Genomic DNA, 12,560 nt, shown 5'->3' with positions numbered 1-12,560 from the left:
GTGACTTCAAGATAGATACTGATGACACTTCTGACATGTTCTCTTCATGGTTCTTTGACTTCCTTGATTTCACTGACTTGCATCTCTACAACATATTGACTTCTAGCATATTGCTACATTGGAAGCTCTATATCACTGAGCTGCTCTGCTTACAAGACTTCAAAGCCTTCCTCACCTCTTTACTGACATTTCATTACCTGTCATTGTTCCTATTTCCTTCTACCTAGTAAAATAAAAGTATGCTCTTTTGGGCAGGGAGTAGTGGCTCACGCCTGTAATCCCAGCACTTTGGGAGGCTGAGGTGGGCGGATCACTTGAGGTCAGGAGTTCGAGACCAGCCTGACCAACATGGTGAAACCCCGTCTCTACTAAAAATACGAAAATTAGCCAGGCGTGGTGGGACGCAGCTGCAGTCCCAGCTATTTGGGAGGCTGAGGCAGGAGAATCACTTGAACCTGGGAGGCTGAGGCTGCAGTGAGCCGAGATCATGCCACTGCACTCCAGCCTGGGCAACAGAACAAGATTCTGTCTCAAAAAAATAAAAAAAAAAATCCTTCTTATGAGTGATAGTGTTTTTTATAATGGCAATCTGACCAATATCTTGCTTTCAGACACTCACATCTATTCTGAAATACTACAAGGACCCAGTATGTCCAAATCCAATGTACAGCATCAGAAGTTGAAATGTATGTGGGTTTATATGTTTTAAGTAGCATAATCTAAGTCTGAAGTGCCTTAAAAAAGCTAGAGCTGAGTTTCCAAATGTCTGCTCCCTCATTTCACACAGGTTTCTGCTCAAATGCCCCTCTTCACAGAGGTCCTCCTGACCACACTGTCTAAAAAGAAGTCTCGTGCCATCACTTCATATCCTTTCACCCTGCTTTATTTTTCTTCCTAGTATTTACCACTACATGACATTATGTTGTGTCTGTAACTGTTCACTGTCTCTTTCCACTAGAATGTTAGTTCCACGAGGACAGGGATCTGAGTCTAGATCATCCCTAGGGTATTCCCAGGGCCTGAAGCAATATCACCTAGCTCCTAGAAGGCACTCTATAGGATTGGTTAAATCAGTGAGTAAACAAACTGGGCCAGGCGTGGTGGCTCATGCCTGTAATCCCAGTACTTAGGGAGGCCAAGGTGGGTGGATGGCTTGAGCTCAGGAGTTCGAGACCAGCCTGGGCAACACAGCAAAACCCCATCTCTACTAAAAATACAAAAATTAGCTGGGTGTGGTAGTGTGTACCAGTAGTACCAGCTACTTGGGAGGCTGAGGTGGAAGAATTGCTTGAGCCCAGAAGGTTGCAGTGAGCCAAGATTGTGCTACTGCATTCCAGCCTGGGTGACAGACCCAGAGCCTGTTTCAAAAAAATCCCAAAACCAAAAAAAGAAAGAAATTATTACAGGGAACACCTAGAAGCTGATGCAAATGACACATTTCTGAAGCTCATTTTCCTGAATACATCCTACTTGACATAGAAATGCATTTTGGGACATAATGCTTTTCTCTATATTACCATACCTCGTTACAAAAAGAATTTTAAAATCCCAGCACTTTGGGAGGCCAAGGCAGGAGGATCACAAGGTCAAGAGATTGAGACCATCCTGGCCAACATGGTGAAACCGCGTCTCTACTAAAAAATACAAAAATTAGCTGGGCGTGGTGGTGCATGCCTGTAGTCCCAGCTACTTGGGGGGCTGAGGCAGGAGAATCACTTGAACTTGGGAGGCGGAGGTTGCAGTGAGCCGAGATAGCACCACTGCATGCACTGCAGCATGAGAGCAAGTCTCTGTCTCAACAACAACAACAACAACAACAACAACAACGACAACAACAGAATTTTAAGGCAGCTGCTAATGAGATTTACTAGTTTCCAAATTAGGGTTTAATATACTCCTGCATTGAGAAAACTATTGAGTGGTTTATAATATACCAAGTTTGTCTTGAGCCAACCTGGGATCCAGTACATTTATCAATAAATAATAGTATCAAAAATGAAGCAATAAGAAATTACAGAACATCTCTCTCTCAAGATTAGGGAAAATAAATTTGTTTTAAAAAATTACAGAACAGAGGGTTTCATAAAAAAAGATTTCCTGTATTTCCTTAACCTTATCAGGCTTTGAAAAACCCAAGACACTAACAAGATTGTTTTAGGACAGGCATGGGTGGCTCACACCAGTAATTCAGCATTTTGGGGAGGCTGAGGTGGGAGGATCCTTTGAGCCCAGGAGTTCAAGACCAGCCTAAGCAACATAGTGAGACACTGTCTTTAAATAAATAAATAGCAATAATAATGTATGTTAAAAAAAAAAAAAGAGGTAAGATTGTTTTAGATACTTGAGATTAATAATTTTTTTGAGCCAGAGTCTCACTTTGTTTCCCAGGCTGAAATGCAGTGGCGTGAACATGGCTCACTGTAGCCTCGACCTCCTGGGCTCCAGTAATCTTCCTGCCTAAGCCCCCAAGTAGCTGGAACTACAGGTGCGCACTGCCTTGCTTGGCTATTTTTTGTATTTTTTGTAGAGAAAGAGTTTCACCATGTTGCCCAGGCTGGACACAAACCCCTAAGCTCAAACGATTGCCAGCTGCAGCCTCCCAAAGTGCTAGGACTATAGGCATGAGCTACCACACCCACCGATTAATAAAATTTAATGCATGAATATAGTATTGCCATTTGACCACACTAAATTTTTTTTGCCTCTTCTACCATGTGACACATTGAATTTTCATGTAGAATAAGGACCAATATATCAATGCATACCTAGAGGGGAGAAATAAATCGAATTATCTTTGTATCAATTTAGCATTCAGATTATCTATAGTATTATACTGGAACTTGATTTTTTTTTTTTTTTTTTTTTTTTGAGACAGAGTCTCTGTCACCCAGGCTGGAGTGCAGTGGCACGATCTCTGCTCACTGCAATGTCTGCCTCCCGGGTTGAAGCGATTCTCCTGCCTCAGCCTCCCAAGTAGCTGGGACTACAGGTGTGCGCCACTACGCCGGGCCTATTTTTTTTTTTTTCAGAGGGAGTCTCGCTCTGTTGCCCAGGCTGGATTGCAGTGGCACAATCTTGGCTCACTGCAAGCTCCGCCTCCCAGGTCACGCCATTCTCCTGCCTCAGCCTCCCAAGTAGCTGGGACTACAGGCGCCCACCACTACGCCCGGCTACTTTTTTGTATTTTTAGTAGAGATGGGGTTTCACCATGTTAGCCAGGATGGTCTCGATCTCCTGACCTCGTGATCCGCCTGCCTCGGCCTACCAGAGTGCTCGGATTACAGGCGTGAGCCACCGCACCCGGCCAATTTTTGTATTTTTTAGTAGAGATGGGCTTTCGCCATATCGGACAGGCTGGTCTTGAACTCCTGACCTCGTGATCAGCCCGCCTCAGCCTCCCAAAGTGCTGGGATTACAGGCGTGAGCCACCACGCCCGGCCAGAACTTGCTATTTTTATAAATATTCACCATCTGCAACAAATCAATGGTAAAACAACGTATTACCACAAAACCATACCTTTCATTCCAGCTCTCTTTGTATCATCAAGGGTTAAAAGTATTTCTACTGCACTTTGAGCATTATCAGATAACTTTTCTTCACCTTCTGGCCAAGGGATATCTAAAATTATACATATACAAATAAACTTGTTTATCACTGCTCAAAATAATAGTATCCAGAGATAAATGACTACTTTTTTTGTTTTTTGAGATGGAGTTTCACTCTTGTCACCCAGGCTGGAGTACAATAGCGTGATCTCAGCTCACTGCAACCTCCACCTCCCAGGTTCAAGCGATTCTCCTGCTTCAGCCTCCCAAGTAGCTGGGATTACAGGCGCCCGCCAACACGCCCGGCTAATTTTTTGTTTTTTTTTTTTAGTAGAGATGGGATTTTACCATGTTGGCCAGGCTAGTCTCGAACTCCTGACCTGAGGCGATCCACCCGCCTTGGCCTCCCAAAGTGCTGGGATTACAGGCATGAGCCACTATGCCCAGCCAGTAAATGACTATCTTAATAGGAGAAAAAGAATCACCTCTTTTCAGAATATTCTGGAATACTTGTTGTGGTGTTTCATCATTGAAAGGGGGAATTCCTGTTAGAAATTCAAACAAGCAAACTCCAAGTGCCCACCAGTCTACCGCAGGACCTGTAATCGAAGAGCAAACAGCTAAAGTTGCAAGCATTCTCTACAAATATTTGATGAACAGAAATATTAATTGTGGAGTCCTAATTAGGGAAAACGAGTTAGGCTGGTAGGACCAGGGGGAAGCAAAAAGAAAAAGCAGATAAGCTGCAAGTCTGCCTTTCCTCATGGTCCAGGATGCACAGCCTTCCTGTACAAATAACTCACAATTGTCCTGTGCCCAGCTATCACCAGACCCTTGACTGATAGAAAAATGCAAGGTAGAGCTGAGCGCTGTGGCTTATGCCTGTAATCCTGGCACTTTGGGTGGCTGGGGAGGGTGGATCACCTGAGGTCAGGAGTTCAAGACCAGCCCAGCAAACATGGTGAAACCCTGTCTGTACTAAAAATACAAAAATTGGCCAGGCATGGTGGCACATGCCTGTAATCCCAGCTACTGGGGAGAATAAGGCAGGAGAATTGCTTGAACCTGGGAGGCAGAGGTTGCAGTGAGCCAAGATCACACCACTGCACTCCAGCCTGGGTGATAGAGCAAGACTCTGTCTTAAAAAAAAGAAAAGAAAAGAAAACAAAAATGCGAGTTAGCTCACTGAAACCTTGGCATTATCAGTACAGCATGTAGTATTCTCCACCATAAGCACCATCCTATAACATCTCTTGCAAGCCTTTTGTCTCCTTGTAATCAGCTCTCCTCTTGGTGACTTGCTCGTTACATCCTTACAATGTATTTTCCTACTTCGTCTAATAAAAGTGCCTTTCTTTACCTACAACTGTCTTAGTCAATTCCTTTATTGCCCACGCCATCAGCCCCAGATAGTCACTATCTGCAACATTAGTATGTGCACATTTCGGCATAATCAAAAGTGCAAAAACCCACATTTTTTTTTTTTTTTTTTTTTTTTTTGAGACGGAGTCTCACTGTGTCGCCCAGGCTGGAGTGCAGTGGCACAATCTCAGCTCACTGCAAGCTCTGCCTCCCGGGTTCACACCATTCTCCTGCCTCAGCCTCCCGAGTAGCTGGGATTACAGGCATCCACCACCATGCCCGGCTAATTTTTTTTTTATTTTTAGTAGAGATGGGGTTTCACCGTGGTAGCCAGGATGGTCTCGATCTCCTGACCTTGTGATCCACCCGCCTCGACCTCCCAAAGTGCTGGGATTACAGGCATAAGCCACTCCGCCCGGCCAAACCCACACTGTTTTCACTTGGGCAATGCGATAACTGCTTTCCTCTTTATTTTCCAAGAAGTTTAGATTACTAATTACCACAGGTGGTTAAAGAGAAGATAAAGCCATTTTTTTCATTTATTAATAATTTCTGATATTCTGGATATGTTATGTATCCTAAATCCTAAAATTATTCTCTAAAATAGGCAGACTACTACTCAATTTCATATCAGGAAATGTAAACATTTACATGATTATCCTGTATCCCACACAAGGTATGAGATAAGGCAGCAACACTTATAGTAATTGGAGGAAAGCCTGGTAACTAGGGAAGGCCTTAATTACAGAGTATTTTAATGTGGCTTTATTCCTTTTAGGAACAGAGAGGGACAAATTAGTTTAACAAAGAATATTCACTTAAACTATGGTTTCAAGAGGTAAGTAGGAGATGTCTTAAGATATAGGTAAAACTGATTCTAAATAAAATATTCATTGGATACAAAATTTATATACAAAGTTTTTTTTCTTTGTTTGTTTTGGGAGACGGAGTCTCACTCTGTCACCCAGGCTGGAGTGCAGTGGTGCAATCTCTGCTCACTGCAAGCTCTGCCTCCTGGGTTCACGCCATTCTCCTGCCTCAGCCTCCCGAGTAGCTGTAGCTGGGACTACAGGCGCCTGCCACCATGCCCAGATAATTTTCTTCTGTATTTTTAGTAGAGACAGGGTTTCACTGTGTTAGCCAGGATGGTCTCGATCTCCTGACCTCGCGATCCACCCGCCTCAGCCTCCCAAAGTGCTCGGATTACAGGCATGAGCCACTGCACCTGGCCACAAAGATGTTTTTAACAATTATTTTAAATATGATCTTATAAACTATAAACTGGTTTATACTTTAGTTCTATGAACAAAGTGTTTCCTAAGAAAAGGTTAATTTTAGTTCAAAAATGGATAACTTCAATATAAATTAAGAATAGGAATCCTAGTCTAGTGCTAAATTTGCCTGAAAGTTACTCTTTAAAGACAACTTCACAAAATTCTTTATTATGGTTAAACAACTGCCACCATTCCATTTTAAGACAACTAGGAAAGCATTGTGGAATCTGATCTTAGGAAAAGTAGCTGCATGCATTTAGAGTGCCATTTTACCTGCAAGCCATATAATCCCATCTTCCCTTAAAGGAACACAAAATGCAAATATTCTATAGGCTTCTATTTCTATAATACTATAAAAACATACAAACCACCTCAGTTAGTAGGCCTTTCAAGCAGCACTGAGAAAGAATTATCCCAATGGATTAGATAATGTAACCAAATAACAGAAAAGTAGGGGGGAATTAGAAAAAAAAAATTTACTTATTTTACTTAAGTTAGAAATTAGGCCCCTTTTACCAGCGCAGCCAAAATATACTTGTGTTTAAAAAAAAAATACATGATTTATCCATGGATATGCTACATATAACCATACACTTAAGTCAAAGTCTAATAAGATCACATAATGGAATAAAACTTTGCAATTATATGTTATTAGCCACAGAAAAAGAAGATTTGTTTTACATTGCTGGCGTTCTAATTCAAAATTCATTCCTTTAGTTTATAGGGATATGTTGATATTGTTACACTTTTTTATTTTCTAATGATAATAAAATTAAAAGATTTGGAAAATTAGAGCCCTTCTGTAGTTGTTAAATTTTTTTTTTTTTTTTTTTTTTTGAGATGGAGTCTCGCTGTCACCCAGGCTGGAGTGCAGTGGCGTAATCTCAGCTCACTGCAACCTCTGCCACCTGGGTACAAGGGATTCTCCTACCTCAGCCTCCTGAGTAGCTAGGATTACAGGCATGAGCCACCACACCCAACTAATTTTTATCCTTTTTTTAAGTGGAGATGGGGTTTCGCCATGTTGGGCAGGCTGGTCTCGAACTCCTGACCTCAGGTGACCTGCCTGACTCGGCCTCCCAAAGTGCTGGGATTATAGGCATGAGCCACAGTGCCCAGCCATTTTTAATATTTGTATCAATACTATTTCTTCTGTTATAATAAAAGACTGCGTCTTCACTCTGTGCTACCTTTAAAAGTTGATGAAAAATGCCTCAGGCCTATATTTCTTTTCACAGAGAAGAACCACCTTGCTGGATGTCTTGCTGCTCAGAAAACAGAAGATAGTTCATTTTTGTATTTCACAAGTGAGCTAAAAGGAAAAATAGTTTTTTATGCAATGTGATCTAGTTATACTTTGACTGCTCAGTTTAACGTGCTTTGCCGCATTACTTTATAGAGAAGCTCACTCACCGGAAGTCAGAAATCCTGCATGTAAGAAAACAGTAGTTAGGTACACAGTATTAAAATTATTAGAGTCCTTTCCCTCATCATTCACTGAACTAGGCACCAGGTATTGTGCCAGATATAAAGGATACAAAGAGGATTAAGAAAAATCTCTTTTCCCAAAGAGAAACCAGCCTACTCTGGGAGAGACAATACAGACAATTTTAACACACTAAGCTGAACCAAAAAGGTGCACATAAAATTATGGAAAACTCAGGACAGAGTCCCTGGCTCATCTCGGCTGAGAGGCAAGATGGAGGGGCAACAAGAAGGTCATGGTTGGGCCTCAGCATGTTGTCAGCATGTTGTTTAGCTGAGGGAGCTAGATGTCTCACTAAAATAGTGGCAAGATGCTGTAAAATACATCTTTATGTTTGAAGCTTACTTTCACACTGTGTCCTAAGTTAGAGATGATGCAAATTATAATACAGAAAATGGGCTAGCAAATCTGTGACAGAGCAAAAGAGGCGCTATATAAAAATCAGTGCTCATAGGAATTTATTTGCTTTGGCTAAGCGAGAAAGAGGAACATTAAATGTGTCTATTTCCAATATTGTAGAGATTATTAATATCAGTTACTGAGTGCTTCCAAGGAATTCAGGAGTGCTATGTAGAAGGCAGAAAACTCACTCTTGGCTGGGTGTGGTGGCTCATACCTGTAATCCCAGCACTTTGGGAGGCTGAGGACTTTAGGTGGATCACGAGGTCAGGAGTTCAAGACCAGCCTGGCCATGATGATGAAACCCCGTCTCTACTAAAAATACAAAAATTAGCCGAGCATGGGGGCAGGTGCCTGTAATCCCAGCTACTTGGGAGGCTGAGGCAGACAATTGCTTGAACCCAGGAGGTGGGAGTTGCAGTAAGCCAAGACCGCACCACTGCACTCCAGTCTGGGCAACAGACTGAGACTGTCTCAAAAAAAAACACAAAAAAACAAAAAAACAAAAAAAGAAAAAAGAAAGAAAACTCACAGTCTCCTCAAGAAGTTTTCTAAAGCTTTTGTAGTGGAGATAAATTAACAATTAGTTACAACACAGGAAGAATGGCATAAATTTTAAACAGTTTCTAATAAGGTAACATAGAAGTGAATAATTCCCAGTAGTTGATCAAGGGATGCTTTATGGAAGAGGTAACATTTGAAATGATGAAATGAGAAGGAATTTGACTGGAAGATACTAGGAAACTGGCTTTGCTCAAATAAGGTTCGATACACAAGCAAAATAGGGAAGACCTGAAAATTAAATGTATTTAAGAAATGGAATGGCAACATAAGGCATATAAAGAGACTCTCTGAGAGACATGGCTGGTATGAGAGCTGTAACCTCAAATGTCATGATCGATTTGGATTTTACTTAGCAGCTAAGAGGGAGCCACTGTAGTTTTCTGAGACGGGAAACAGAATAAGCCATGTGATGGTTTTGTAAGAAAAATCTGGTGGCAATGATTATTGATAATAAGATGAAGTTGAAGAGATCAGATACAAGGGCACTAAAATAATAAAAGAGAAAGATGAGTTCTTAAAGAGAACAGTGGCAGAGAAGAAAATGAGAGGTGAAATGCTGCAGAGATCTAATTGGCTGGATTGAAATGCTTGAATGTAGGAACAAAGATTGTGTCACCATGAAGGTGATGAAATTGAGGTAGGGAACAGAGGAAGAGCTAGCTGGATAACAAGCCTAGTTTTTTCTTTTTTTTTTTTTTTTGAGACGAAGTCTTGCTCTGTCACCCAGGCTGGAGTGCAGTGGCACGGTCTTGGCTCACTGCAACCTCCGCCTCCTGGGTTCAAGCGATTCTCCTGTCTCAGCCTCCTGAGTAGCTGGGATTACAGATGCACACCATCACGCCCGGCTAATTTTTGTATTTTTAGTAGAGATGGGGTTTTACCATGTTGGCCAGGCTGGTCTTGAGCTCCTGACCTCAAGTGATCTACCCACCTTGGCCTCCCAGAGTGCTGGGATTACAGCCATGTGCCACAGCACCAGGCCCCACAAGTCCAGTTTTGACACCCAATATTTGAAAGACCAGTAGAATACTGAATAGCCAGATTGGCTGTCTGTCTGCTGCCTAGAGAAAGTCAGGATTAGAGACAGAGATCTGGGAATCATCAACATGGAGGTGACAACTGACGTCATGGGAGTGATGAGATGAACAGGGAGCACGTGTAGGGCAAAAAGGGTAAAGGCAGAATCTCCAAGAACTATATTTAGAAGAGGTAAGGAAGGGACTGAAGAGCAGCAACAGAGGTCAGGGGAATGAGAAGAGACAATTGGATTTGACAATAAAGAAATCACTGGTGCCCATTAAGAAGTTTCAGTTAGGCCGGGCGCCGTGGCTCACGCCTGTAATCCCAGCACTTCGGAAGGCCAAGGCAGGCAGATCACCTGAGGTCGGGAGTTCGAGACCAGCATGACCAACATGGAGAAACCCTATCTCTACTAAAAATACAAAATTAGCCGGGCATGGTGGCGCATGCCTGTAATCCCAGCTACTCAGGAGGCTGAGGCAGGAGAATCACTTGAACCCGGGAGACGGAGGTTGCCGTGAGCTGAGATCATGCCATTGCACTCCAGCCTGGGCAACAAGAGCGAAACTCCATCTCTAAATAAATAAATAAATAATAAATAAAAGAATTTTCAGTTAAATAGTGAGATGATGATCAAGTTGCCAGAGCAAAATAATCAAAGAAAGAGGAAACCTTTGAGAAGTTAGGCAATGATGGGGAGACAAGGGTGGAAACTTATTTTCAGGCTGAGGATAAAAGCCGGCAAGGAAATAGAAACAGAAGAAAGGGTGTGAGAGGTGGGGTGGGGAGGATGAAACAGATGATCATGAAAAGAGCTCAAAGAAAAGGGAAGTAAGTAACATCAACATGTAGAAGAGGTTCATGTTATGGGTTGAACTGTGTCCCTCCCAAAAAAGCTATGTTTCAGTCCTAACCCGTACCTAAGAATGTGACCTTATTTGGAAATGGGTTTTTGCAAATATGATTAATTAGGTTAAGATGAGGTCATACTGGAGTGAGATGGGCTCCTAATGACTGGTGTCCTTCTCAAAAGCCAGCCCTGTGGTGATAGAGACACAGGGAGAACACCATCACAGAAAGAGGGAGAACTGGAATGAGGCATCTTCAAGTCAAGGAACACTGAGGATTGCCAGCAAACCACCAGAAGCCAGGAAGAGGCAAAGAAGGATTTCCCTACAGGTTTCAGGGGGAGTATAGCCCTGTGGACACCTGATTTTGGACCTCTAGCTTCCAGAACTGTGAAACGACGAACTTTTATTGGTTTGAGACACCCAGTTTGTGCTACAGCATCCCTAGGAAAATGAATACAGTTCATTTCAGAATGCAGGAAGGGAACAATTTTCAGAGAGAGAAAGGCAAGAAAAGAAGATAGGTGAAAATGTCATCTTTTTATTTTTTTTTTTTATTTTATTTTTTTTGAGACAGTCTTGCTCTGTTGCCCAGGCTCAAGTGTAGTGGCGCGATCTTGGCTCACTGCAACCTCGGCCTCCCGGGTTCAAGCAATTCTCATGCCCCAGCCTCCCGAATAGCTGGGATTACAGGCAGGCACCACCATGCCCAGCTAATTTTTGTGTTTTTAGTAGAGATGAGGTTTCACCATGTTGGCCAGCTTGGTCTCGAACTCCTGGCCTCAAGTGATCCACCTGCCTTGGCCTCCCAAAGCGCTAGGATTACAGGCGTGAGCCACCGTGACCAGCCCTATCTTTCTATACTTATGTTCTGTTTTGAAGGATGATGGTTCATTTCTGGCTTGACTCTTCTGGTAAGAATATAACTGAGAATAAGTTTTAAACAGGAATAGGCTTCTGAAGACTGAACAGAAATTTAGACCCAACATTGTGGTCCCGAGCCCAAACTCCATCCAACCTGAAGAAACATTAAGAGGTAAGACAGGCCGGGTACAGTGGCTCAAGCCTGTAATCCCAGCACTTTGGGAGGCCAAGGTGGGTGGATCACCTGAGGTCAGGAGTTAAAGACCAGTCTGGCCAACATGGCAAAACTGTCTGTACTAAAAATACAAAAATTAGGCAGGCATGCTGGTGGATGTCTGTAATCCCAGCTACTCAGGAGGCTGAGGCCGGAGAATCACTTGAACCTGGGAAGCAGAGATTGCAGTGAGCCGAGATTGCACCATTACACTCCAGCCTGGGTGACAAAAGAGAAACTCTGTCTCAAAAAATAAAAATAAAAAATAAAAAAAATAAAAGAGATAAGATAATATCAAGGGTGGCAGGTGGGGCTTCTCTGGAACATTGAGACTGAACCAGAAGGCAAAGGACAAATGACTACATGTACTCCAGCATCTGGTCTTTTACAACTTTTACATTCAGACGGTGGGACAGCCATGGCCACTGCTAGTTTATTTTCCTATGACAAATGCCATATATATATATATATATATATATATATATATATATATACATACTAGATGAGTTCATTTTCTTTTACTTTAGGTAATGTAAGTACTGAATAAATTTTTTAAAATTTAACCTTGAAAGATAATGTAGTGATAGATAACACTTCAAAAACTCAAGACATGCATGCCTTACCATGTGCCCTGCCTAGTAACAGCTCGGGTGCAAGGTAGTCTGGGGTTCCTAGAATTCGCCCATCATCAACGGGGGCTGCCCCTCTTCTCACACTCTTCGGAGTTCGGTATGGAGTTCCCGACTTGATCTGATTTGGGGTCTGCTAATTCAAAAAGGGTTTAAGAGATAACAAATATCTTAATTCCTTTTACACTGAATAGAAAATGGTGAAACACACAAGCCAAATAACTAGCTCACAGGCTACTAAGCATAAAAGATGTAGTCAAATTTTTGATAAGTTTTGAAAATGAATGCATAATAGTTATAATTATGAAAAAGTCCTTTTATCTAGTGAAGTTCAAAAGCTTAGACAACATTGAT

At 42.2% G+C, this 12,560-nt stretch overlaps 1 protein-coding gene across 6 annotated transcripts in view; it reads right to left on the bottom strand.

Moving 5' to 3' along the window:
* The window catches only part of MASTL (microtubule associated serine/threonine kinase like), a 33,066-nt gene that overhangs the window by 2,197 nt on the left and 18,309 nt on the right, over positions 1-12,560 (bottom strand). Inside the window, exons 9-11 of one of the 6 annotated variants that reach the window (XM_054435700.2) lie at positions 12,201-12,342; positions 4,032-4,145; positions 3,518-3,619 (exon numbers count right to left, since the gene is read on the bottom strand). In XM_054435700.2, coding sequence (XP_054291675.1) covers positions 3,518-3,619; positions 4,032-4,145; positions 12,201-12,342 — 358 coding nt within the window. The remainder of the gene's footprint in view (positions 1-3,517; positions 3,620-4,031; positions 4,146-12,200; positions 12,343-12,560) is intronic. The other 5 variants (XM_054435701.2, XM_063669695.1, XM_063669696.1 and 2 more) reach the window with 5 other exon arrangements.

The sequence above is a fragment of the Pongo pygmaeus genome, chromosome 8 (assembly GCF_028885625.2).
Source record: "Pongo pygmaeus isolate AG05252 chromosome 8, NHGRI_mPonPyg2-v2.0_pri, whole genome shotgun sequence".
NCBI classification, from domain to species: Eukaryota; Metazoa; Chordata; class Mammalia; order Primates; family Hominidae; genus Pongo; species Pongo pygmaeus.
This window is presented reverse-complemented; position numbering and strand designations above follow the sequence as displayed.